The sequence below is a fragment of the Numenius arquata genome, chromosome 5 (assembly GCF_964106895.1).
Source record: "Numenius arquata chromosome 5, bNumArq3.hap1.1, whole genome shotgun sequence".
NCBI lineage: Eukaryota > Metazoa > Chordata > Aves > Charadriiformes > Scolopacidae > Numenius > Numenius arquata.
This window is the reverse complement of record NC_133580.1, coordinates 43,699,421-43,726,944: the sequence shown is the minus strand read 5'-3', so window position 1 is coordinate 43,726,944 and position 27,524 is coordinate 43,699,421. Positions and strand designations below refer to the sequence as shown.

At 34.5% G+C, this 27,524-nt stretch overlaps 1 protein-coding gene across 5 annotated transcripts in view; it reads left to right on the top strand.

The window, feature by feature from the left end:
• Positions 1 to 27,524, top strand: part of SPOCK3 (SPARC (osteonectin), cwcv and kazal like domains proteoglycan 3) — a 203,171-nt gene that overhangs the window by 5,716 nt on the left and 169,931 nt on the right. Inside the window, exon 2 of one of the 5 annotated variants that reach the window (XM_074147074.1) lies at positions 16,880 to 16,893. The exons of the other annotated variants lie outside the window; for them this stretch is intronic. Coding sequence (XP_074003175.1) covers positions 16,880 to 16,893 — 14 coding nt within the window. The remainder of the gene's footprint in view (positions 1 to 16,879; positions 16,894 to 27,524) is intronic. 5 annotated transcript variants of the gene reach the window in all.

Below are 27,524 nucleotides of genomic sequence, written 5' to 3'. Positions count from 1 at the left end.
TGATTGCTTTTCCTCTGATTTTGCTGCTTGTTTCTAGTGACAAGTATGCTTTTTTTTCTTTTTGTCTGCAAAGGCAGAGTCTACTATAATCTCAAACTATTGCTAGCATTGAACTCTTAACTGTCTCTTGGAAGGCACTAGCTTGGAAGCTCTTTATATAGCTAAAGTTTAGGAGTTAAGTGAACTAATGTGCTTTTCCTTAGATTGCCCCCATAATCTAAAGTAAAGCTGATAACATTGTTTCATCTTATCTTTATCTCCTTTCTCCGAAGAATAATCTTTATTTTATTTGCTGTAGGTTGTTTAGTGGATATGGATACCCAGTATTCTCTTGTCTTACCATTAAATCTTATTGGGATTGACTCTAGCCATCTGTGCTTATTATAGTGTAGTATAAATAGCTTTGTAATACACTAATAGATGCTAACAGAAACTGCATAGGCTGTCTTAGTTTTGCAATCAGAAAGGAAACATGTCTGGAGCAAGAGGTATATTGTAAGGGGAAGCTCAATGTAGGAAACAAGGGAATATGAGTGGAATTAGAATATTTTATGTTTTTATACTAACCATCCATTCTTTTTTTTCTGTCTCCTCCATCTCTATTACTTCATAATCATTGAAGCATGTGAAGTAACTAGCTGCAGAAAGGAGAAATAATAGCTTGCCTTAATATGTTTACAAGTCCTGGCCAATTTTCAAGCATGACTCTTTCCTTTAAATAGACACTTAAGTTGAAATAGTTGCGTGTTGTCCCGTCCCTCACTTCCTCCCCAAGATATGCTGAATAAAATAAGGAAATCTTCCAACAGATGGTTATATTTTTGGTACCTAGCTGTAGAGCAACTCCTAAGTTTTCAAGCATAAGGAAACTTCTAATCAATTCTCTCTTTTTCCTATTGGTACATGAAAACTACTTGTTAGTAAAATAGCTTCCGTTTTGCTTTGTGGATATTTTTCTTGTGTAGAACTTTGTAAAAAGTGTGACATTGGTTTTGCAGTGGTGTTTCTCCTATTGTGTATTTGTCTTAATCTGACATATTTGAATGTATCAGTAACCACAGATGAACAGCTGCTTTTTTCTGCATTTGGTGTTAAGTCTCACTTTGACTATGCTCAGTGCTAAAAATCTGCCTTGTTTTACTTAGAAACAAATATTACGGAGGTGATGGTAGTAAAGGCTAATATACTATATTGTTTTAAAAGTTCTTGTAGTTTTCATATTTATTGAAGTTTCATTTCTGAGGGAGAGATTGTGGCTAGTAATATCAGTGTTCAAATCTTCACTGGGCTTTCTTACTGAATGTGAATGATCTTTAGTTATTTGTTAGATTATTTTTTTTAATGATTTTTCACTTTTGCTTTCCCATCTCACCTCATTTCACACTGATTAGATTACAGTAGTGAAAATCACTGTAGGAAGTAATGATTTAACTAAGAACAGTGGTCCAGTGTAAGGCAGCAACCTCGGACAGGACAGGAGAGCTGGTATGAAATTCTAACTCATGACAAACTTTCACATTAAAATGAGGCTGTGATTTCACTTCTCTGTTGTTGTCTTCACAAGTGACTGCTTTAAGAGAACACAATAAGAGAATGGGTTTAAAACATGTAAACAACCCAAACTTTTGGGTATTTTGCCACTTCCAGAGAGTACTCTCACAATGCGTTTTTATTGAAGACTATCCAGTGCTTGATGCTTTTCTACAGAAAACTCTTATGAACTACTCTTTTATTTTCTCAAGTGATGTATAATCATTGGCTCAAAGGAGACTGTTGGTTTGCAGCTTGTTCAGCATCTCTCTAAAAAAAGTCTGCAAGTCATCAAATAATTTTATGTAGTGCACTTACACTGGGGCCTGCATACAGCTGAAAACAAACTCCTTTGACATTTTTGAGCTTGCATCGATGATGAAATTTATTCCAGTTGTTAAATCTGTGTAGCATAACAATGAGAAGTACAGAACTTAGTCCTCGATATGTGCTTCTGAGTATGGAGAATAACCTGTGTTTTAACAGCTATTTATTAAAATAGAGGGAAGTTATTAATATGAAGACTCTGGGATGTATATTTAATGATGCATATATCTTTAAAGATTTGGTGGTGGTTGTGTTGGTGTCTGAAACATCACTTTAGCAGAAAACCCACACAATGATTCTTGTAAGCAGAATCAACTGGCTGGTATGTAAAGCAACAGTGCCAGGAATCCATTGTATAAAGTGCCCTTCCAGCCTTTTGCAGAAGAATAAGTTAACTAGTTTAGTCAGATATAGGAAGCCCATGTGAAACTCTGAGAACTCTGTATTCATAAAATTTAGGGCCAGAATAGACCATTGGATTTAATAATATGCTTCTCTGTGTGTAGTGGCTCATGAACGTTTATCCTGACAGACTGTGTTAAACCCAAAAATTCTAGTTGGGCAAAAGCATTTCACAAGACTGTACTGTGTGCTACTGGCACAGGTTAAGATAAAGATTTGATCTCTAAGGCCTGCAGTGTGAGGGAGTTAATTAGCTGCAATATTCCCAGGTGATCTAGGCATCAAATTTATGCTGATTTGCAGCAGAATAAGGGAGAATACCATTTAAATTCATACTAATCTGATCTGGGAGCATTTCCTCCTTTGGCCCAAATATGATAATGACTGGGACTGGTGCTTGGTCTAAATCTTAATAAATCTAGCATTTACCTTCTAAACTATTAAGCTGTTTAATTTTTCATCCATGTGCTTATTTTAAAGTTGAATGTATCAAACTTTACTGAGGAATTTTTGGTAGGCAGTTAACAAGGTACTGTTTTGGTGAACTCTGGTACTTGGGGCATGAATGGACAGAATTTCTTTACACTGGTAAGAAAAAGACTCAGTTATGTCAGGAAAACAGGCAATTGGTTCCACCTGTGATGTGATAGTCATGGGCTCCTCAAAAGAAAATGTCTCAAAGAACTTCTTGGAGTTACTGCAAGTAACACCTTAATAGTTAAGTGTAACATGATGATGAATCATGGGATTTTGCTCTGAGATCTGCAGGTGTAGTCTCATAAAGACAGAAGAAGGGATATACAGAAGTAGACTTCACTATTTGGTTTTGCACTGCAGATCAAACTAATACAGACGTATGAAACTCAAACCACTTCAATACTCTTTGCTAGGACTGGATGTGTATTTATAAACTGGATTGTACACAGCCTTATCTTCAGGGACCTCTGTGTCTGGGTTGGACCCAGCTACCAAAAGCTACCATAGTGTTCTCTTTGCTTAATTCTTGTACACTCTGACCGTTTACAATTTCTTTTAGTCCTTTCCAGCATAAAAAATGGTACTTTTTTAGGGCATGTGAAACTTTTTTTTTTTTCCTGCAAGTTTTCTACATTTGGATTGTAGCATAACTTCTGTAAGTTGAAGACATGAGTAACATTTTTCCCCAGCAGGTTTTAAAAGTACTAATGTTATGGAGTATTTGATGTCCAGCACATTGAAAAGTTGAGCTCTTGTGGTTTTTATAATAAATATGAATGCATGCCGCCTGCATGTGTGAGTGCATGCACACACACATGCGCAGGCTAACTGGTATCTCAGATCAGTAACAATTTAAAGAGATTTTACTCTGTCCATCCCTTATGCTGGGGAGCAAAATACCTCACGGAATATTAGAAGTATTTCATAGGTCTAATCTTATCATGTCTGCAGGTCTTATCTCACCATCAGATTTTGATATCCCATTGACTGCAGATAATTTTTGGGTATGTACTGAGAGTGATGCAGATTTTACAATGTTTGTAGCTTGCAGAATAAAGCAATAATTTGGAATTTGTATCGCAAATATGCAAGGCAGTTATCTACAGTAGTTTCAGTTCATTGGCTAGAAGAAATACCTTTTACATGTGTTTCATTATCACATAAGAACAAGACAAGTGTGACTACAAATATCTAGAGATTTTCAAGAAAATGTTTGTGTTGAGCTCCAGTTTCCCCAAGAAAGGTAGGAGAAAGTATTAACAATGTTTTAATAAAATTTGTGAAATTATTCTGTGAAACCAAGCTGAACTTAGAATCTAACAGTGTTTATCTGGTTGTAAAATGTAATAGTATCTTACATAGTTTGTTTTAAAAAAATCTTTCTTGTCAAACTGATACTCCTTTAATTTACACTAAGGCAATCTTTAGATATTTTTTACAGAGAATTGGACTGACTTTCCAGCCCAGTTTGAGTGTCGCTGGTCTATTCAACAGCATGAATGTTAGGAAGCTTTTTTCTTAAAATGTTGCAAATTACTGTCAAACATTAATAACAAGTTCAGCTTATTAATAATATCTGTTAAACAGTATTTTTTTTCCACAGATATTTCTGGTTTTTAATCTTTATTCTAATGCAGATAAAGGTTTGTAATTTGTACATGCTTAATTCCCACGTATACAGATACTACTCTTGCTTGGCTTTATCAGAAAGAAAAGTTTTTACTGAATAAGTGTACTAGTTGAAGCTAAAATTTCTATAGCTGTAAAATTAGACACGTTAATTATACAACTGATTTAAAATATATTAATATTTGTCATTTACTTATACTGTGATAAAATTAAGCTTGAAAATCAAGTAGATATAATTTCAGATTTGACAACTGAATTTTTCAGTTGCTTAACTTGGGGTTGTTTTAGCCAAACAGCTTGCTCATTAGACCAAAAAACCTGCCAAGAGGAATCAAGCATAGGGATGAAACAAAAGACATTGTGATTTACTGTTTTATGCTTGCTGTTTATCAAGAGAAGTGCTTGATTGAAGGAAAATGAAGGAAAAAAAAAAAGAAAAAATCTTCATAATGCTGAATTAATTACTATCATAAAATTTGAAAAACCTCAGTGTTGTGTAGTCAACTACCCCTGTAATTCCTGAATTGTAATAGGAATTCTTTCAAATGGTGTCTTTTTAAATAGTTTTACAGGAAGTGAACCACTTATGCTGAAGTATTTATTTATTTTTTCTCTTTATCAAACCTTTGTTGTGGATTTCACAGGGATAATATTGTATTAGGCTGGATCTCGATCCAGGTTGTGTGGAGTCTTTCCTTGCCTAATCGAGGTCACTGAGACTATGTTCGCTGATGTTTGTGAGAGGGAGAGTAAATCTTTAATTATGACAGTCTATTTATTTAAACTCATTAGTTGAACATTAAGTCTACAAAGCAGACTTCTGAATATATTTTACATCTTTGAAAAATGGAGAGAAAGCAAACTTGAACTGGAGAACAAAGTCATCCCTGTAGTGGTAACTTCTCTTCATTAGAAAATCCTATCTGGTGGTCTAAAGTAGAATACATAGCAAGATTGTAGTACGGTGGGGTATTTTTTCCTGTTCTTTTTTTTTTTTTCTTTTTTGCTTTATTATGTATAAAGGAATACTTAACTTGTTGCTACTTTTTGGAGCACAATGAAAGCATTGTTTCTTTATTTCCTTAAGCTACTGTATTTGATGGGGGATTTTATTTCTCTTTTTAAATGAATTATTTTCCACAGTAAGTTATTTGTTTTTTCATTCTGCTCCCCCACCTCATTTGTGAGGTGAGGGTAGAAAACAATCTTTCAGTTTCACTGACCTGAATCAAAATACTTCATTTTGGCTAATTCATCCGAGATGGTTTCTGTTTGTGTATTTATAGTCTGTGTGTAATTCATTGCTGCATTGCTTCATGGAGTTGTAGGTAGGTGCCTCTGTGCTGCCTTACATGCCGGGCTTCTGCAATGAATTGCATATTGTATGATGCATGTTGCTTTCCCCTCTAGCTTCATCCCATGTTGCATTGTGCAAAACAGTGCAGAGATTGATTCAGTTAACTAGGGAGGTGGCAATTATTAAGTAGAAAAAAAGAAAATCAGACAAGCATAAAAAAGCTGTGCAGTGCATAGCAAGACAATATTACTAAGGCAAGATTTTCATCCTGTATCAGAAAGGCCATTTATATAGATGATAATGCTATTAAAAACTAAAGCTGAATAACCGTTTTTGTGAGAGGTAGTAAAGCATCTGCTACATGGCTTAATTCTCTGGGAAATTATAAGAGTTTATGGCAAAGCTAAGCACTGGGGTGGATTTACCTAGTATTTGTTTCTTTTATCTGAAACTGGATTTTATTTTATTTTAGGCCCTGGGATGTGTTTCTGGACTAGATGGATCACCTAGTACTAGTAATTCTAGATGTCCAAAGTAAGGTGCAAATTTTTAGGTGGTGCTTTATCCTGATTTGACAAGTATACGGTGTTTCTTTTTCTGTCAGAAGTCTCACATGAGCAAACTGCAATGTACCAAGAAACCAAGGATCTAGAGCAAATCCAAATCCGGTTCAAGTAAGATATACCATAGTATAATTCAAGCTAAGTTTTTTGAAGTCTAGTTTATTCTCTATTCTTATTATGGTATATCTTGCTTACTTCACTTGTCTCAAGAGTTCTGAAGTTCTGTTACACCCCTCTCAGCTTTATTTTCTTACAAGGTTACTGGGTCACTTGATGTTTCCAACATTTGTATTTTTCCACATCTTTATTCAGAACTCTATTAAACTGTTAATTCCCTCCTCTGACTAGACAACACAGAGATTGTGTGTTGTATATGTTTAAATATTTTCTCTGAACACAAAACATTTTATACCACTTTCCTCTTATGAAGCTCACCAGGAAATTAGAAATGAGAGGATGATGAAATGGAAATCAAAATTGTATCGCCGTTATGTCAACTATAGGGATTTGCAGCATGTACTTTCTTTGTATGGAGATTTCTTTGATAATGGTCATGCTGATAAATGTCTCTGTCTATCCAGCCATTACATCAGGTTCAAGTCCCTGATCATTCCAATAAACATTTCAGTGACAGTGTCCTCGCTCAGAGGCTTCAGATGAAAACTAGTGATTTTTATGGCATCTTTACACCTGTTGAAATTATTTTTATGTATCTGGTATGAAGGAAGTGGAAAAACAGGCATGAAGAAAGAACCCCTCTCTCAGGCTGGATCTAGATGTTCAAGATCTCTTCTGTTTTAATCAGTTAAATGCATGAGACTATAAACTATGAAACTGAAGGTCAACAGCACCAACCGTTGAATGCTTTGGGGGATAGTGTTAGTAAACATGTAACTCCCTGCCTTCTTTGAACATATATTAGTAGAAAGTTGCTCAATATAGTTGCATTGTATGAGAAGTGGAACTTCTTATCTAATGTGAGAAAACTTGAGTATCAATTCAGATCAGAATTCCAGATTTTATCATCACTTACACCATGAATTTGGAAGATTTTTTTAGCATTCTGTTCAAGATGTAAACTTCAAGTGCGAGTTCAGAGTTGGAATATTTCTGTCCTCTCTGACAGTAGACTGTATGAATCTATAAGTCTTCCTTCTTGCCTCGTGCAAGTTTGTTTCTTAAAGAAGGATTTGAGTGAATGGTGTGCTTGCTCAGGTTAAATATCTATAACAAAAATCTGGTTTATTTGTGTATGTGTTCTGTGGAATTTGACTGTGGTCTTAGATAACACTTAATGCTTTTCAAAATATAGTTACTGTTGTATTTTTCATGTTTTTTGTTTAGGAGTTACTATGTGCCTAACTTCTATTACAAACCAGGACAATTTGGCAGGGAAAATGTCCTGAACACGGTGTAGGTTGTTCACTGGGAAAAGGGTTTAACACATAGTCCAGTTATATGTGGTTAAGAGGAAGCTAAGGGCTTCACTCCAATAGCATAAGATTAGTTAAGGACCTGATACTGTAATTTAGCTGTGCATTGCTGCTCTGAGTGGTTTTTTGGCTTGAGCTGTTAGGAATAGGTAGTTGTAATGGCTGGCTGGTGTCTGTGCTGTGAAGTAGATTTCTAGGATAAGGAGAATCCTAAAATCTTCAAATGCTATGTATTAGCTTTCTAAGAAAAGTTTGAGAAAATATGTGAAGTCTTATGGAACAACAAAATACTCTAAGCATTTTATTTGTTAAACATAAAATAGTATTACACCACCCCAATAACCTTTACTTTAAAGTTAAAAATAGGTAACACAAATATGAAATAATTATTCCGTGTTGTCCTTTGATTTACTCTTTCTCTCCTGTTTAATCTCCATATTCAATTTATGTTGTTTCCTTTCTATTTTGTTCCTTACAGCAATTAAATCGGCACTCTAGGGAGAAAGCTTAAGAGTAATTTAGAGGGTTCTTAAAGAAAAAAAAAAATCACAGTTTTATGATCACATGAAAAGAACAGAGTATTTGTTCATGATTTCTTGTGAGAATGGAACATCACGAGTTGTGAGAATATATTTATCTAAAGGCATCTGGGTACATAGAGTTCTTATCTCATTGATGCCTTGTTAACCTAGCTAGACAACCAACTGTATGTTCTTATTTGGAGAAGTGGAATTTATCTGATTGTTTTACCTATGTCACTTTCCTAGTTTATTGCTAGGAGACCGTCTTTTACTACACTAGAAAAATAATTTGCTTATTTCCTTAAATCTTTGTAATGTGATGAAAATAAGACTGGATGACGTCTTAGTTTTCACAATGGTCATTAATGTTTGAACACATAAGTCTATTGCATCCTTAACTATGAGGATGAGATGGTCTAGTAGACTGATCTGTTAATACAACATTTAAATGTAAAGATTAATTTTTAGTCCAGTGTCATTGATCAAGATGATTGACATCAGTCTGAGAGGAGTTCTGACACTGAGTTTCTAAGATAAGTCAACCTGACAATGTAGTCTTGCTTAGTTACTTGCTACTGGGATTGTAGATATTTCCACACAATGAATCTGAATTTCTCATGTCCTGTATGCTCTGTGCTCTGTCCAGCAAAGAGTTTAGGCCTATGGTTAACATAAGCCTTACGAGTAGGCTTCCTTTGAAATGACTTTCTATGTTTCAATTAAGTGAGACGACGCTTGTGTTAAGATGATTCTGGTCTGGGCAGTTTCTTTTTCTGCTGTTCATTCCAACAGTTTTTTGGTTTTTTTAGGTATAGTTGTTGAGTTTGTTTACTTTTGGTATAGATAATGCTATTATTGATGGGCTTGAAATTTATTTCTTATTATATATTTTTCCCATAAAGCTTTTTATAAAATGAACTTGGATTAAAACAGATGACACTTAGTGGAAAAAAAGTTATGGATACTTCAAGTGGAAAAATTGTATGAGAATTTCTGTGAATTGTTGTATTACACACCTCTTATTACTTATTACTTATTACTTACTTATTACACACTTACCTCTTTTAAACTTAAACATTTCTGTATATGTAATATACAAATTGTTGGTTTGTTTATTTTGCATCCTGGCTTTGCAGGACATGGATTTTATAAACTTTCCTTATTTGTGAACCTACTAGTTCTGTAGAAGTGTTTTCGTTGTAGATCTTTCACAGTAACTTACTGAATAATAAGCAGTAACTAATGAAGTACAGCAGAAGTCAAGGGCATGACCTCAATTTTTTAGATCCTACAGGAGCACTTACTATATTTAGTGTAATATGAATATCATGAAGAATGGGCCACATTTCCTTTAGCAACCAAATCCCATAGTTTTTCTGCTGTTGTTAGATCTGGAACTGATGCTCTGAAGACATTGTTTTGAACTAGATTTGCATATTTTTTGACTTCCCTGGGACAGTGTTGTGTTGGTAAAAAATTGTTTCAGGTTCTATAGGGCTATTGATGAATTCAGCAGAAGATGAAAGTAACTTTGACGTGAACATTTGTAGACAGCAGTTGTTTTTTAGATGGAAAATAACCTTATCCAGTGGGATTTCTGTATTGCTTTTTTATTACTAAAAAAATGAAAGAGAAAAAAGGAATTTGGACTTTTGTGTGTAAAATTAATTATTTTAATCAGATTTGATGATTTGCACTCAAGTGTTTGAAACTGTAAACAGTCAATTTGTCTTCGTTTAGACTTTTTTTTTGGCAGGAAACAAAGTAACATTTATTTGAGAAACTTGGTGTGGAAAGTTGCATGCTTAAAGACTTGTAGCAATAAGTGTTACACAACACCATCTGGAAAAAAATCACCAGATGTACTGTTTATATGTGAAAGGTTCTCATGGATTGTGGTGAATTCAAGGCAAAACTCTGACCTAGGAATGAAAATGATGTACACTATCAGACTATTGAAAAAATATTTTAAAATACATGATGAAAACTCTTGAATAAGTGTGTGATATATTGCTATTTACAATCCAGTGGTATTATCCACTCCCAGTTCTTGCATTTATTTGTAGTCTGTGTGTTTCTTGGTGATTTCTGTCAGTACATATTCTTCCCTATTGCCCCCATATCACCAATTTAGTGTGAAAGCATACAACATGATACTACAGTATGGTTCCATAATAGGCATATTTCTTGATGGATTTTGGTCATTGACAATATATAGAGGTATATGTAGTTCTTAAGCTTGTAATTAAAAAAAAAAAAAGACAAACAAAACCACAAAAATAATATAGAAACAAAAAAAGTAACAACCTGTGGCATATAATTAAATTTTCTAGCTATTAAGTTAGCATTAATGGATTTGGTTGTGTGGTGAATGATTTTATTATCTTCAGCAAACATAGTCTAATTAAAGGCAAAGTATGCTTTCTGTTTTTAAGGAGTAATTTCATGTGCTTTGCATTTTCACATACTTTCCCATCTGTTTTTATTGCTCTACTACCACGTTTTTTATATTGTCATGTCTTGTGATTACTTTCCTGTTGCTTTATTAGATAACTAATGGAACAAAGGAAGCTGAGAGGTTCTCTAGGGGAAACAGCAAAATAAAATGTTGTTAAATATACAAGGTAAGCACTAGAAGGACATTCTCACTCATGTCAAAAATTATAGCAATGGTATAGTAATTTCTTCATAACTGGATTTTTAAAGTCATTATGTGTGTTAAATTTATTTAGGAGCAAAGCAACAGGGCAAATATGTGTCTGCAGCAGGAGCGGGTTTTTTTTTTTTCAGTGCATATATACACACATAGTGGACTTCTTTCAGCATAAAAGTCCCTGTTAAAATTGTCATGTGTACAATTAAACCTTTGTTCTTGTTTTGAAGTTTTTTCACTTAAAATGGGAAGGTTAGGAAGACTTTTATCAGTTTGTGATAAATGGGCAGTGTGTCATCCTTGCCATCTCAGTTTTAGTGAGCACAGAGAGAAGCTGGGAATTACTTTTCTCCCCAAATTAAAATGGAAGATCTTGGTGCAGTTTTTTGTCATTTGTTCAGAAAAGTATTTGTCACCAGAGCATCAGTCACTCCTGTGGATATGAATGTCTACTGAGCACTTTTTCTATCAGTGATGGAAATATATCTTTGAGTTTTATCTTGAAGAGTGATATAAGCTACTGATTCAGGTTATATTTTGCCACTCACCAATAATCTGCGGAATTGAGTTCTGATTACAAAATTGCTATTAACAACCAATACACATATATGAACATTAGTGTAGAATAAGTAGCATTGGAGAGCAAACTGCAATCAGCTATTCCTTCTGATATCTCCCTGTGGAGAGACTTAAGGTGCATCTACATGGCAAAATGTTCTCAGGAGAGATATGTAATGAGTGAGGATATGGAAGTAATAATAATAATAGAAATAGTATAGCCCTAGTAATGCAGGGCATTAAGTGAGCAAATTTATCCTGTTTTTGAGCAAAGCCTACAAAAAGCAATATATGCTCACACTTTTATTGATTTTTGGCGTTTGAATTTGGTGTGCAGAGATGATTTATATATATATCTATGTGGTGCTTTGAGCAAAATGTATGGTTCTATAAAGGAGTACTTAAGTGCCTTTGGATGGAGTAGCTTAATATAAAACTCATTTTTACTGACTCCAGTTGAAAAGTTAGTGGAACAGTTAGTTGACTTGCTTGTACGCAGCAGTTAGTTCATTCAGCTTATTTCTGAAAAAACACTGAAAAAGTTTACATATTGTGGCTAGCAGGGTATGTATTATTGTTGCTTTCTGAAACAAAAAGTTCAGTGGCAATATTGTAAAAGTAGGTTGCAGGGATGTGGTGATTTGGAGGCAACTCAAAATAACTGCTCTTATCAAAAAGGTTCCAAATATATTTGGTATATGAATTGTTAAACGTGAAACTTGCAAAAAAATATTTCAGTTGTTGGTGTGCCTAATTCCTGACTTTGTAAGTAAACTTCAATTCAAATGAAGAAGATAAATACTATTTTTCTAAAACATATATTTGGCACATTTCAGAAATTTTGCTTTCTCTTTCAGTAATACTTTGGAGCTGTGCAAATGCTTATGAGTACCAGAAAAAGACCCCATGGAGATCAGTGATTCTGTTTAAAAATACTATCCATAAATCAACTATACAGCTATAGCATTTCTGATATTTCAGCTGAGACTCAATTCAGGACTGCCAAGATTTAGACATGATTATTTTTTATTTTTAGAGTACCTGTTTTCTTTGATTCCTTTTGTTGTAGCAACTGCAGTAGGTATGAGAGAAGGAGACAGCCTTAATCTGGGGGGGAAACTATGTAGGTATTTTTTTCAGACATGGTTAACCTGGGCTCTTAACTAAAGGAGTAAATACAAAGACAAGAATTAAATTGAGAGGAAAATAAGAGTACACACACTGAGAATTTTAGAATAGTAGGGAGAGACGGGTTTTTCCTTGTCTGTTTCTGACAGTGATTGGAGAGGAGAGAAAATTTCAAACAAACTGAGTGAAAGCATTGTTTGAGATCTTCATGTCTTTTGCTATGTATGCACATAATATTTAAGTAATTTGCCTGTTTAGCAGCAAAATAAGAGAAGCCTCTTCCTATTGATGTGTTTCTTCAAGGTTCTCAATGATAAAGCAGCCTCTGGCATATAAAGATATGTGTTCAAATACCTTTTAGAGGTGTAATTTAATTTACTTTTGACTATTGCATCTTCACTTTTCCTGTAAGGACAGATTTGGAGCTCGACCCCAAAGTACTGAAATAAAAGATCATACGTGTGTGGGAAGAGATGTGATTTATATTGGATATTATCACTGTTCCATGACAGCTTTATGATTATAAGGGTATTTAAGACAAGCTTAAGACTCTTTAAGTGTGTTTACTATAGTCTTGACAGAATTGATATTAGAATAGGTGTTACTTACTTGTTAATATTACAGTAACCTTTCTACTATGTTAACTATGTTCCTGTACATTAGACTCTTTTTTTTCGTTGTGAGACTATCTGGAAATGGAGGAATTAGTAAGACATTTATCTTTTAAGCCTTTCAGCTTTGATTAGTGTGACAGTTGGAGAGGGAGAAATTTTGCAAAAGTTTCCACCTCCTGAAAGGTCATCCCTTTTCCACATAATTTGAGTTGTAATTAAAACCAAGAGTTGTTTAAAAGGGGAGTGAGCTTAATGGATACTACACTTGATTAAAAGGGCAAATCTGCTATTAGTATAAATCCTGCTTCCCAAGTGTCTGGGTTTCCTTATCAAGAGATCTTTCTCCGTTTCACCCCCCTGGATGAGCCTTTTAAAACCTTATGTAAGTTTCTTTTTCCCTCCATACTAATCATTAAGAAAACAGTCCAGGCAGGGGTGAATCACTGACATTATCATCAGAGGAATGACAAGCCTTAAAGCTCTGTAGATGACTGCATTGGTTTTGCTAACTGGCTCTTACTATCTCTGCTTTAAAGCAGAAGGTGTAGTGTGTGCAAGATCTGTGCTCTGTACTGGTACTTCGCTAACCCCAGTATCCTGTTGTGATAACTGTGCACGTTATTGCAGCTACAAATAGTAAATATTTGATTTGCTTCTGCTATACCAAGATATGAAATCTGCTAGGGAATGATTTGACCAATATTGCTGTCTTTACAGCTTTTGTATTTTTTTCTGTTTCCCTCCCCATTTCTTGCATGCTGAATTTTTTTCTTATCATTTACTTGATCGCATATGGCAACAGTCAGTTGGCATATATATGTCACGTGTGAGATTTTTCCAGTGTTGAATAATACTAGGTAGAATTACTCAGGATCAATTCCACTGTAGACAGTTACTGCACTACTAGTGTTTGTTGCCTTTTTCATACCTATGAACATAGTCTTCATGGAGGAATTTTGCTTTAATCCAAATGTGAAGTACCTCAAAACTTCATTGTGTTCACAGTGTCCTGTGATAGGGCAAGAGGAGACTTTAATTTTTATTTCTGAACAGTCTTGGTAGTAAGTGAAGAAAAACACCTGACAGCCTATCAATACCTGAAGGGAGCCTACAGAAGAGCTGAAGAGGGACTCTTTGTCAGGAAGAGTGGTGACAGGACAAGGGGCAATGGTTTTAAATTGGAAGAGAAGAGATTTAGATTAGATATAAGGAAGAAATTCTTTACAGTGAGGGTGGTGAGGCACTGGAACAGGTTGCCCAGGGAAGTTGTGGATGCCCCATCCCTGGAAGTGTTCAAGGCCAGGCTGGATGGGGCTTTGAGCAACCTGCTCTAGTGAGAGGTGTCCCTGCCCATGGCAGGGGGGTTGGAACTAGATGATCTTTAAGGTCCTTTCCAACTCTAGCCATTCTATGATTCTATGATTTTCTGCAGCCCATCATCCCTCCTTCTAAGCTCCACAAAATCTGCTTCTGTCATAAGTTGTATTTACACCATTGGGATACAAACTCTTAGAATTTGAGAAAACTAAAAGAATCAGGTTATGAAAACTTTTGATAATAAGAATATTATTTCTCAAGGATGTCAGGATATCGTGCAGTTCCTTATGGCTAGAAACATCTATCACCCTGAAAATTAAGTAGCTAGTAGTGGAAAAACTTAAAGGAGAGACCTGCTTTGTACAGTTCATATATCTTCATGTATTCATTTTTCTGTTAAAATTATTACTGGGCAAGAAATAAAATTAGAATATGACTTTCGTGGCTTGTATTGGACTAGGAAGGCTCTTCACTGACAGGGTATTTAACATGGTCCCTTAAACAATCAGAAATTTCTTTTCCTTTATTTCCCTTACCTGATTTCTGTTGTTACGTTTCTGCTATTTTTCTTATTCAAGTCTTCCAAATTATGAAAGTTATTTTCAGAAAGACCTGAGGCTAGACATCTAAATTGTCTTTCCTTAGAAGTAGTGGAGAATGTAAATTACATATTGCCATATTATAACTGGAGATATTGATTCCTTTTGGCTAGAAAAATGATACCAGCATTAACATAGTTCAAAATTTTTGGTTTTGGGCAAAAAAATGAACTATTTTCAGTAGCTTGCAGACAGCTAATTCTGATGGAGGTTGAATGAAATGTGATAGCAATGTATTGCTGCTTTTTGTTTGGAGTTGCTTACTGTTACAGGCTAAAAGTACTATGTAGTTTTATAATGCCAGTGCTGCATCTGGAAGAGAAAAAAATGTCAAAGAAAAGCTATGCTTTTTTTTTTTTCCTTCTTCCTGGAAATAGCCACATTTAGAGAATTTCAGTTATCTTTTGGTAAACTTTGCAAACAAAGGAAACTTGTTCATTATCGTAGGTAAAGCAATACTGGGTTTGTGTGTCTTGTGATAATCGGGGTTTCCTTGCTTAACTGAGTAACTATAGAGAAGTGAAACTGAGACGGTAAGGATGAGACTCATCTTGCCTAACTCTTACTAGTTTAGAAGCTTAGCATTAGCTCCTTTTCTGCAGACTTTCTCTATAGTAACTGGAGGCAGATGTCTGCTTTAAACAGTTCTTTGTTGTAATTTTGTATATGGTGTATCACCCTTTCAAAGTAGTCACCTTTTTCTCTCAGGAAGGATAGTTGTCCTAGATGCTCTGTACTGATGAAACAGTTTTTAAATGACTAAAATTAGATACAGCTAGTCTGTATTAGACCAAGACCTAAATTATAGGTGTTTTGTAAAAGTCAATGGAAAGGCAACTCCTTTTTCTTCGGTAGATTCAGACTGTAATAGAATAAAATATAGAACCTGCATATTAAAGAGCTCCTTTATGTATAGACTATTTTAGTTTTTTCAGTGAAGCATTATACTGCTAAAAAAGAAAAACTAAAAAAATCTAGTCCTGGTATGTATAGTTATGATGTAGCTAGCTAACAGGCTTTAGAAAAAGGTCATTCCATATATCTACTGAAGCATAAAAATAAATTGTTTTGTCTCAACATTCATCCGCTTCCAACCAGGTTTAAGGTAATTCTTTAAGAATAAGATAGACTTTCAAAGTTATTTCCTACAGGGTCTTTTCAATATTTTTATTTCTTTTCTATCCTTTAATTTCAATAAAACCACTGATGAATAGATACCCTTTTATGAGCAGTAGGTACCCTATTTATGACCACACTTACGTTAAAGAAGATACATTTTATACTGTTAATTAATTATTTCTTAGATGTTTCACAGAAGTGGCTGACTTTCAGGTTAGCTTTTGTAAATGTGAAATATTGCAATATATTTTCTATAAGGTGCAGGACTGATAAAGAGCATGACCTGAAATTCTTGGAAATCTTTAGAGTACTTCATTGTGCTGTGGGTTGGACCTTGAAGACAAAGTGCTGATTAATGCACTCGGTGGATAAGAACGTCCCCCTTTTCCTTGCCCTGCATGTGCTATGGTCCAATACTTTCTCTGAAGCTGGTGTAGGCATGTGTATTTTGTCAAGAATTCTGTTTTTGCAGTACTGCTGCAGTCTGCAAAGCAGGTGTTGTTTTTCCTGTATCTCCCTGAAGAAAGCATTCTTACCTGTGGTATAGCTTGTTAAGGGAGTGTAGTTGTATAGCTGTGAATTGCTCTTCTGTCACTCAAAGAGCCATGTCCATTTATTTTCAATAGTTTCAGGGAGAACCTTCAAAAGCTGCTGATCAGAGTAACAAATTGAAGGATGAGTAGTAAATTCTGTAGGAAAAAAAAAGTGAAAGCAGATGAGGTCAATGTTTAAAAAAACCCAACTTCATAAACGAAGTGAAAATGACACAAATCTGAGGCATAATAATCAGATATATCATGCATAGGAAAAAATGTTCATCAAGAGAGGGGAAAAATCTGAAAAGAAATGAAGCAAACAAAACAGCTTCGTGTCTACTAGATGTCATATTCTGATTGTCTAGGGATGCATTACGTTGTATTTATGAAGTTGCTACTGTACGTACAAAGAAAAATTGTGAAACCTGTAAGCTAACAAACACTGCAACTTTTTTTTTTTTTGAGCCTGGAGGAAAAAAGAGAATTGTGCAATGTATTAAATGACCTTTGCAAAGATAAAAGCTTGCGACTTTACCTCAAAATGCCCAAAACATTGGAAAAAATGGATGTGAAGACTATTTACAGCATGTTCTTTATAAACACTTTTTTTTATTGTACTACATAACCTTAGCCTGAGAGGCAATGAGTGTTCCAAGTAATAATATTCTGAAAGTAGGGTCTTACTTAAGGGACTTTTTTTAGAAGGGGGGTGAAGGTAGGGCCATCAGGCTAAGAAAGCATTTAGGTGGCTCATTAACACCTGAAACATCCTGACTAAAGGCATTCTTTCTTCTTCAGCCAAAAGAGAAGAGGCAGCTCTCTGTCAATAGTGTTCACAAGTAATTCTTTTAAAAGCATTCACTGATGGAATTTGTTTTTCTAGATAGTCAAAAAGTATTTTTTTTATGGGCTATAAGAACTCTTGTCTTCCGCTTATAAAATTAAAGTGATTTTGGACCACAGGATATAGTCAGGCAAACATTCTGGAAAGAAGAATCAAAAGTAGACTGTGTTATATGAATGGACTATGTAAAATACTTTTAAAAGTCATTTGAGTGCTTTAAATGGAAGCTTTATTTAATGGAGTAAAGCAAGCAAAGAAATTCTGAGCAGCTGGGAATTTGTAAGTGCTGGTTTTGATTGCAGAGTAATGCTTTTAAAGATTCTTGATGATTAAAAATGCTGGTCTGTGGTGTGCAGAGGAATTAAGATAAGAATAACATGATCATCACTGCTTTCACATTTAAAAGCAAAGGAAAACCGGTCCTGTACAGTCAAATAAAATCTTAGAGTTTACTTTTTTTCCCTTTACTGTTACTTCATCTAAGCTAGATATCTTCTATTTTTTGAGTGTTACAGCAGCCTTTAAAAAAAATCTTGCTGGGATAGTAAGTGTTAATTTCGATACTGACCTCTAAGTTTATATGAGGTTCTGTTAAAGTTGATACCCTTGCCGGTTTGTTTTTTCCATAGCATAGAGGAAGATCTAAATAGGTTTAGACCCATCTTCCTATTTTCTTCAATGAGATTGGGGAAAAAAATGCGATATTTGTGTGGGGTATTTCTTTCAGAAATTGTATTTTGTTTGAAACCTCCAGTGCAGTTTCATATTAGTAATTTAAAATAATTGAAATTACAGCTGTCCTTACAGACAATAGGAAATCCTAACAGTTCGTCTGCATATACATTTTCTAATGTCATAGGGCAAAGTAGTTCTACTGCAAATTAGTTTTACTCTTAAATCAGACTCCTTTTTAGTGAAATTGAATGTACCCTCAGGCCTTAGACTTGTGATTTCACCTATATTGGGGTAGCAATTTCACCTACATTGGAGTAGCCTAAAGATGAGTTATTTGGGTTTTGGTGAGCCCTGGGCTCATTTTGCAGAGTTTTTGTCATACAGAGCTGTGACCATCTGGTGGTAGATGTTTTATTTCTCCTGGAAGTATACTTTGTCCACTGAACCTAAATATTCTCTAATCCCTTTGAAAGTTATTAACTCTTGTTCTGAAGAGCCCTGGCAGTCTTTTTTTTTTTTTTTTTTTGTTTGTTTTATCTAGAAAACTCATATTTTCTAATAGTAACCTAGGAATGAAAGCTTACTTTGTTTAGACAGGAAGCTTTTGTCTCTCTTAGTATACAAAGCGATACGTAACTGTCTTTGGGAGTTCCTGTTTTGTGTCTTCACTGGTTTGGAGGATAAAAATGTATCTTGTACCCTGATAAAAGCTCAGACTGTCCTTAGAGCCAAGAGCCTAGTATGGTTATTTCATTGTTCTTGAAAGTTTTGTTGAAATCAAGCCACTCTAATACTGTTCTGCTTTCTTTTTGCCTTTCTGGAGAGTGTTTCTCTTGTTAATTTAAGACAATATAATTAATCAGAAAGTATGCTAATGACTAGGGTGTTATGAAACCATTATAGGACAGCCTTAAATTTATAAATTAACATAAACAGGAATAATTCCCTAATTATTTTACACAAAATTATTCTTCAGTAAATACACAAATTATTTATCTTTTCAGTAAATGTTCTAATAGTTGGTTCTTGTAAAGGACAAAGGCATTCTAAAATCTAGAAACAAGAAATATCTTCAGTTTTACTGACACAAAATACAAGCTTAATGATTAAGGAGGTACACACACATCTTTCTTATTTACACTTGCATTTCATTGCATTGAAATTTATGGTATGAAAAAAATGCTGATGTGCATGCACGCAGTGGTTTACCATTTGAAGTAAGACCTTGCTGGCATTAGTGGCTTTGTTTATTGATGAATGGGATTATTTGCTTTTAGATAACACAATCGAGAGTGCACTGACCATAAGTGTATAATTTCTTTTTATACTCTTTTACAACACTGTGGAGAAATTTTCTGGAACAAAGAAACTTCTGAAATTTATGAACTAAATACATGGCATGCTTATCAGCCTTCTGTCTAATTTTAGCAAACTTATAGGAAATTGCACTCGTCTTTCTAATCATTATTGCTAAAATGAACTCCAGTACTACTTTTAAGTCTCATGTCAGTGGCCTATTTCTTATTCTAGATTACTGTAGATGAATCTGAATTCTAAAGAAAAGATTACATGCACACATAGTCAAATGCATACTTTTCTTGAAAACTGAGTATCTGTTCAAGAAGAAAACGTGATTACTTTTAATTCTTTTTAAGAACATCACAAAGCCTTATAGAAAGGAAGGAAAAAAATGCTGAATTTCTGAAAGAAGAGAGATGTATGGACAGTTTCAGAAGATAGTTTAAAAAAATAAACAAGTTATTCTGATGCCAGAATTAATGTCACTGGTAAAGAAACTTTCAATCAGGACTAGTACAGTGGCTTCTCCACGGTTAACTGGTTAGATCTATATATTACAGTATTGTGTGAAGAGAAACCAGGCAGATGTTCTTAGGTGTTCTTTTTCTCCTCTTCAGTAGCTTATGTTGCTGGCAAGTGTCTGGCTTGCGATCTTGTTTGCATGTGATATAGATATATCTGGAAAAGGAAGGCTTTGTGTAACTTGTGTATCCAAAAATCTGTTCTATGACGAAAGACTCCACCGTATACTCAAGTATCAAAACTACTTAAGATAGTAGCAAAAGCCACAAAGGCATAATGCTGTCATTTCAAAATGATACAAAGGCATTTCAGAGCAGCAAATAATGTTACAGACTTTATCAGCATTGATCAGTTCTTTTCTCCATAAACACTTTACTATATAAACCAAAATAATCAGCTATTCGGAAAGACTTTGTAATTTTGGCATTATGCCAATAGCAGGCTGTTTTAAAACATGTAGTTTGCTTAGGTGCAATAATACATCTTTATGCATAATCCACTGGAAATCTTGTTACTTTTTCACTTAGTTGCATATAAAAGTCTCTTTCCTTGTCTATATTACACAGGATACAAGAAGCAAATATTTAGAATTGTTGCTTTAGGTGGTAGGCAGTCATTAGAGGGTAGCACGTTCTCATCTTGCTTTTTGTCTTTCCAAAAGCTCAGGCAGCTGTCTCTGTGCGTTTGTTTAGTGTGTGAGGCAGAATTGGCAGCTTATTGAATGTTTGCAATCAGAATACTTTTGTTAGACATGGCAGTAATGGGGCTGCAGGATTGCCTAGAATCTTCATTGGGATAAACTGTTAAAGTCAATGTCGTTTGTTGAAAATACGGGCTTTATTTGCCAACTCTTGAAGTCTTGAGTTCTTTTAAATTTTCCTATACTAGAGACTCTTTGTGCAAAAGAAGCCCCTTTTAGAACCTGCCAAGCTAATTGGTTTCTAAAAAGGGTGACAGCGCTCCTGGATTTAATAGGAAGTATACAGTTGATGCATATATTTCTTTCAGACGATTGCAATTTGGGGAGAAAAAATGGAAAGGAATTATTATTATTTTTTGAAGCAACTTGTTGTCCTGTTTCATGCTGGTCAACTTGATGTGTTACTGTTCAGAATCGCAGAGAATCATGTATTCTCAAATAATGCTTGTTCAACTAGGTGTCTATCTAAAACTGAAAATTGTGAATTTAGTGTGGCATTTCTGTGCAGCACAGTCAGACCTGATCCTCTATGGAGATATAAAAGGGCTTCATCGTAAAAAGCAATAGGCAACACTGCACATGTGTGGGTTTGGCTATCAATGAAGGAATTGGCTTTTTTCCCTCTAGAAGACCTTAAACTTTAACAATTCAGTAGCCGCTGTTTATTTCAGGTTTATTCTGTCCTGCTATGAGTTTGTTCATCAAACTCTACCAAGAAATGTTCCCAAATACTCTACTGGATCAAATTCTCTACACTTAGAGGTGTATAGTGGCAACAATCTGCTTTTGAGTGGTAGTTTTTGCTTATCTATAGAGACAATTTCACAAGTGCTTTTGAGAAGCTCTAGTAATTTTCTCTGGAGTTCTCTGTTTGTATCCTCTGATTTGTTGAAGTCTAGTGGCATAAATCAGCCTGTTATTTCTGTCCTCCAAAACTGTCTGTTCCCCTTCTGCACTCTTTTCTCTTTCCAGGAGATTAAAGAAGTTACATATATAGTTTTAAAAATATCTTAAATCTGGATAAAGCCAGGATCTGTATCAGTGGTTTGGTAGATACTCAAAGGTACAGAATCAGAAACCGTAGGAGGAATACCAAATTAAGAGCTAAAGTTGTGTGCTAAAACATATATAAAGGGTTAGATGAAGAACTGAGTAAGTAATTGTAACATATCTATTGCCTTTTAATTATACTGATCCCAGTGTGCATTCTTGTTCTCTCCTCTAAATGTAGCCAAGGTTGGAATTGGCCACCAGAGGGCAAACTGAAGGCACATGCTCTCCTCTTTATATGTTCTTGAAAATCAGCTACTTTTCATGACAGTTGTTCATGCCACTATAATTTGCCTTTTCTCTAGAGTAGTTGTAAATATTTTTTCAAGTAAACGTTTTTTTCACTGAAGAGGTTGTGTAGTCTTGGCTCATTGTGTGGCAACACTGACAGACCAACTCTGAAATAGCAAGTAGCTGTTTGGTACAAGTACATAAACCATGAACAAACTAGTTGTACATGTTACTGCTGTATGGGTTTTGATGGCATCTGTAAGCAGGAGATAGTCTGTGAGTCTTTTTTTCTCACTGTCTGAAAGAGTAGGAGGCTAATAAAGAGACTATTCTATATACAGTAGGAAGGTTTTAGTCATGTAAGATGGTAATAAACTATTCTGAAGTCCCTTTCCCTGATAGTGCAAGCACTGGCATTCAAAAGGAAGTTACCATATGTTTGAAACAAGGTAAAATTTTGGTGTTCTGTAATTCCAAATAGCTCTAGGAGTTTCCTTCTACACACTTGAATAGAACTTTGTTATATGCATTCCCTTTAGATGAAACCTGTTTACTAGACAAAATTTTTGGAAAGTTTTGGCTGAGGCGTATACTGAATTGGTTATCAGTTTACTTATGAAAGATGATGCATTTCAGTGTTTATATATTTTTTGGTCATTAGAATTAGAGACAATATATTTCTTTGAAGAATTATGTACAAAATTAAATTGTATTAAGAATAAATGAAAAATCCACTCTGAAATAACCGTTCCATTGTTTAACCACAAGGGAATTGATTATAGTCACTAAATTTAGTGTTTAAATTATCTTCTGTTATTGTGTACTGACAGGTATATTTTAATTTTAATTTGTCTTTCCTTTAAAAAATATCTTTCCTATTTGGCATATTCTCATGGCTGTCAGATCGAATAATACATGTAATAAAAATGCTTTTCTTGTTGGAATGGAATGTTACAGTGACTTAATTTGGTGTCAGTTTACACACTGATTTTAGAATATGGGTGAGTGTACTTTCTTCCCAGTGTTTATCACTATGATTTGGCATATTTCTGTTTGAATTCAGGCTTCTTGGACATGGTTAATTTTATTTCATCAAAACTTCAATATGTCCTATGTCAAAGCACTGTGAAGGTAGATGAGGTGTTGCAGGATAGAAATAAGTGCTTTGACAGGCTCTATGTTGAGTAACTTGAATTTGCAGAAATTTTGGATTTATTAACCCTCGTGAATTTTAGCTTGCTTTGCAAGACAATGATTAACATGGCAAATATGTTTATCATAAAATTTATCTGTCATTCTTTGTCAATATTTCTAAATATATTTCTTGTATTTGTTTCTTGGGATATTTGTGACCTCATAGAAATTTTGGATTTGGTTCACTTAGAATTGCTCATTTTATAATGAGATCACTTAATAGTTGCAAAATGGTCCTGACAGAGTAAATTAAATATTTGACAGCTTTTAAGTGGAGGTATTTTGTAGACAGTATGTTATAACTTAATTATGTTTTTGTTTGGTCTGGTAGAGGGAGACTTTGAACTTACACATGTGTATATGTGTACATACCAAAATGAAATACAGTAAAGGGCAGTTTTCTTTAGTCACAGTTTGATATATTTTTCTGCAACATCTTGACCATATCTGTTGCACTTGACAAAGTTTTTCTTTTGAAAGAGTGGGCGAGATAAACATGTCATTGTGTGGAGCTGTGTCCCTGAGTTCTTAAAAAAACCAAGAAAACAAACAAAAGACTAGAAATTCTCTTACATCAGAAAACCGACAAACTTCATGCATTTGGTTCATAAAGAAAATATGTACATTCTTATACATACAGAATTGATTCTAAGGCTATTTCAGAGACAGGTTTTTTTTTTAATTTCCTTTTTATCATGTGACTCCAGAGGTTGGATGCTGTTCTGGAGCAGTGCAATTCAATGCAGAAGGAAGGACCAATGTCTCAAAATTTTGTAGAAGGAGGCCCCTGAAGTTAGCATGGACAGAAAAAGCGATCTTAATGGTAGATTTTTTTTTTTTTTTTTTTTTAGAAATTGCATTGCAGTTTATAAGATGGAAATCAAAATATCCAGTGGTGGTGTTCAAGATTTAGTTACTCTGTTAAGCTATATTTTTTCCACATAACAGCTCCACAGAAAGTGTGTGTGTTAAACCACATGTAAGTGAGAGTGACTATGACTGTTCTTAAGGGAACAAACAGCCTATCTGTGGAATGACTCCTCTTTTTTTGGTGGCTCCAGTTTTAAGTAGGTGAGACTGGAAGCTAGAAAGGTGAATGAAGGGAATTTTTAGCTTGGAAATGTCAGCTTTTCAGAAACAATTTCTATGTAATGATATTTCCCTACCTTTTACTTTCCAAAGACTTCTGTAAAATACTTGTTTGTGTCTCATTTCTATGGTGGATCAAACAACTTAAAGACTCTCTTGATAACATTCAATCCAGTCTGATTAAAAAAAACCCAAACAAAACAAACAATAAAACCAACACAACAAAAAAAATCCCACAAAGTGAAAAAACTTAGTAAATGTTCCCAAGTAAGTAGGAAATGGGAGTAAATTCTTCCAAGTTATCCAGTAACCCATAATTGCTGCTGTTTGTGAAAGTCTGACTTATTGTTTCCTTTTGAATTACAATGCAGTGATCATGAGAAGAGTCAAAAAAATGTGTTATTTTGGCAAATCACTGTAAAGATGAGTCACACTGGATGTGCAAAAATTTGCATTTTGTTCCTCTTTTTTTCCAAGCAGATGAGCACATGAAAATACTCTGTATTCAATATGTACACTTGTTTTTTTTTTTTTAACTTTAAACATCTTATTTTAATAAGAATTGTTGGCAGCATTCTTTTAGAGTTTCTACTGAATTGCCATGAAATCCCCCAGAATTGTTAGGTAGCATACAGCCTTGCATTATAGGGAAGAATTGACTATGTTACAATTGGAACAATGGTCTGCATTAATTTTCATAACTTTATAATAGTAATGTGGGACATAATTTTATTAAACCCTAATACAAATTTGGCAACCTTAAGGACAAAAATATTAACTCCTATTCTTATTATTAATATTTCATTTTTTAAACTGAAATGATGGTTTTGACATGTAGAACTGAAGGAGGCGTACTGAAGATTTTTCTTTTTTCCTGAATGAATATTAAAACATGTTTTAGAACTAATTTAGAAATTGTTGATTTTATGTCATCACTACTAACTCCTGTCTTGTTTGAGCTCCCATCTGTATTAATAATATACATTTCTCTTCCCTCTCCCTTCTTTTCCCTCAAACAGACTTGGCCTACCTGTTCATGTTCTTCTTGAACAGATGTAGGAGTCCACATGACTCCTAGAGACAAAAAGTATTTTTTTTCTGTCTACAGACAAAGGGTAACTGCAAAAATGGGAACTTGATGTATTTCTTAGTGTATTACTTCTGTTTCATGAACAGAGTATAGAGAACAACTGTTAAGGGAGGTGATTCAGAACATATCAGCTAAATTATTGAGGCAAATGAATTCCCCAAAAATATTCTGTTCCCACATCAACAGAGGGATTTCCAGATACATCAGAAAAACTGACATAGGTGCCTTTCCTTTCTTAGCCTTTTCTGTTCCAAACAGAAGTTCTTGCTGCCTCTGCATGAGATAAATGAGTGACAGTTCAAGGATGGAACACTGGAAATAAAAACCGGCTTTTAAATACCTATATTCCTTATGACTACTCTAGTTCATATTAAGTCAAAACTGCCTCAGATTATGGTGTTGACAACTTGAACCTTAAGGATTTAGGATGCATGTTTTCTCTCTGTGGTAGTTCTTTTAAAAACCTGATATTTTCAGGTAATCCTAACCAATTTATTGTTCTATCATTATGAACATATCTTGTATACGTAACTATGTGATACAGCATTTTTTGAAGGTAATTTTGTTTTTGTTTAACATTCTGTCTTATTTCCAAGGTTTGTTATTATTATTGTTTTAGTGATGCAGTTAGTGTATTATAGACTGCACTTTAATGAAGTAATTATTGTGGGAAGAAGAGTCTGCATCCACTTTATAATTGTCTTTTGCTGGTTAATGCAATAAGATTTGTAGTTACACCCATTCAGCTTTTTGTGCCTCTTCTCTAGGGTTGGTCTCTTTGATCTTGTAAATGCTGTGGGGATTTAAATTTTAAGGTCTTCTAGAGGAAAAAAGCTAATTCCTTCATTGATAGCCAAACCCACGCTTACACAATGTTGCCTGTTGCTTTTTGTGATGCTGGCTATTAGCAGTCTGGTTTGTAATTCTTCCACATTTGAATTGAATCTGGAGTTTTTCAGGAGTCACTTAGCAATCGTCTCGGCTTCTAGTAAAACATCATTGGACCTGATCTTTCTGCAGAAAGATCATCTGAAATAACTATATCAGTGTCTGGAATATTTTCTACAGATGTAGCAGAGTTGAGAGAGGAAATAAGATTAATTTTTTCTTAAGTTATGCAAGAATAAGGTTGTTTGGAACCAAGATGTTCATATATCAGACTTTAGATATACATGTAACATGTAGATTGTCTTCAGATTGCATATTGATCTCAATCAAATAACAAGTTTTATAGAGTATGTAAAGTGTGTGACTTTCATGTGTGATATTGAAGGGCTCTGAGACAACATCAGTGCAAGACATCAAGGTTGGAAAATGGCTTTGGGGTGATATATTCATGATGTCAAGCTGTTTACCTACATATATTTTAAGAGAAAGGTATGGTAGGCAGACAACAGTTGACAAAGTTAAGACATACATAGTACAACTGGGTTACCTAAGCACAGACATCTAGTTTCAGTTTAGATGCTGTAAATTACTGTCCGCTCTCTACCTGCCAGTCCAGGAGGACATATTTCCCTTAAATGTTGTCATATACAACAGCTCCATACAGTTCTGTAGAGTCTCCTAGGTAACACAATGTTTAGGCAGCTGCATTCCACCTCAGTCCTACTATGAACTTTTTCACAAGGTAAGGAACATGTGACAGGTATGAAAAGCAATTATTTTTTTTTTAATTTGCAGTCTGTAATGTGCTTCTGAAAGCAATGCCAAATAGAGAGATTGAGTTAGCCCTACACAGTATTTACTATCTTTTCCTTGAAACATTCTGACTGATTTGAGGATACTGTGGAGTGATAAATATTGTTTGTAAGTATTTGGACCAGCTTGTAACCTTCATTGACCAATTAAAAGTTTACATCAGCACTTAATAGCCAGCAATCAAGTTTCTCTCGTACACCAAAATGGTATCCATGGTATGAAGCAAATCATAAATCTCATGTTATTGTTCTGTCTTGTCTATGGAAACTACCCTGTTTTATCAATCAACACTTGCTTGTCAAGACTGCTGTTAGAATAGTTCTAGTTCTGGTTCTAGAATAAACCTAGTTCTGGTGCGCACATCACAGATGAACGTGTTTGTATTGTTACCCCTATACTCATGGACTTGGAGAATGGAGAGGTACA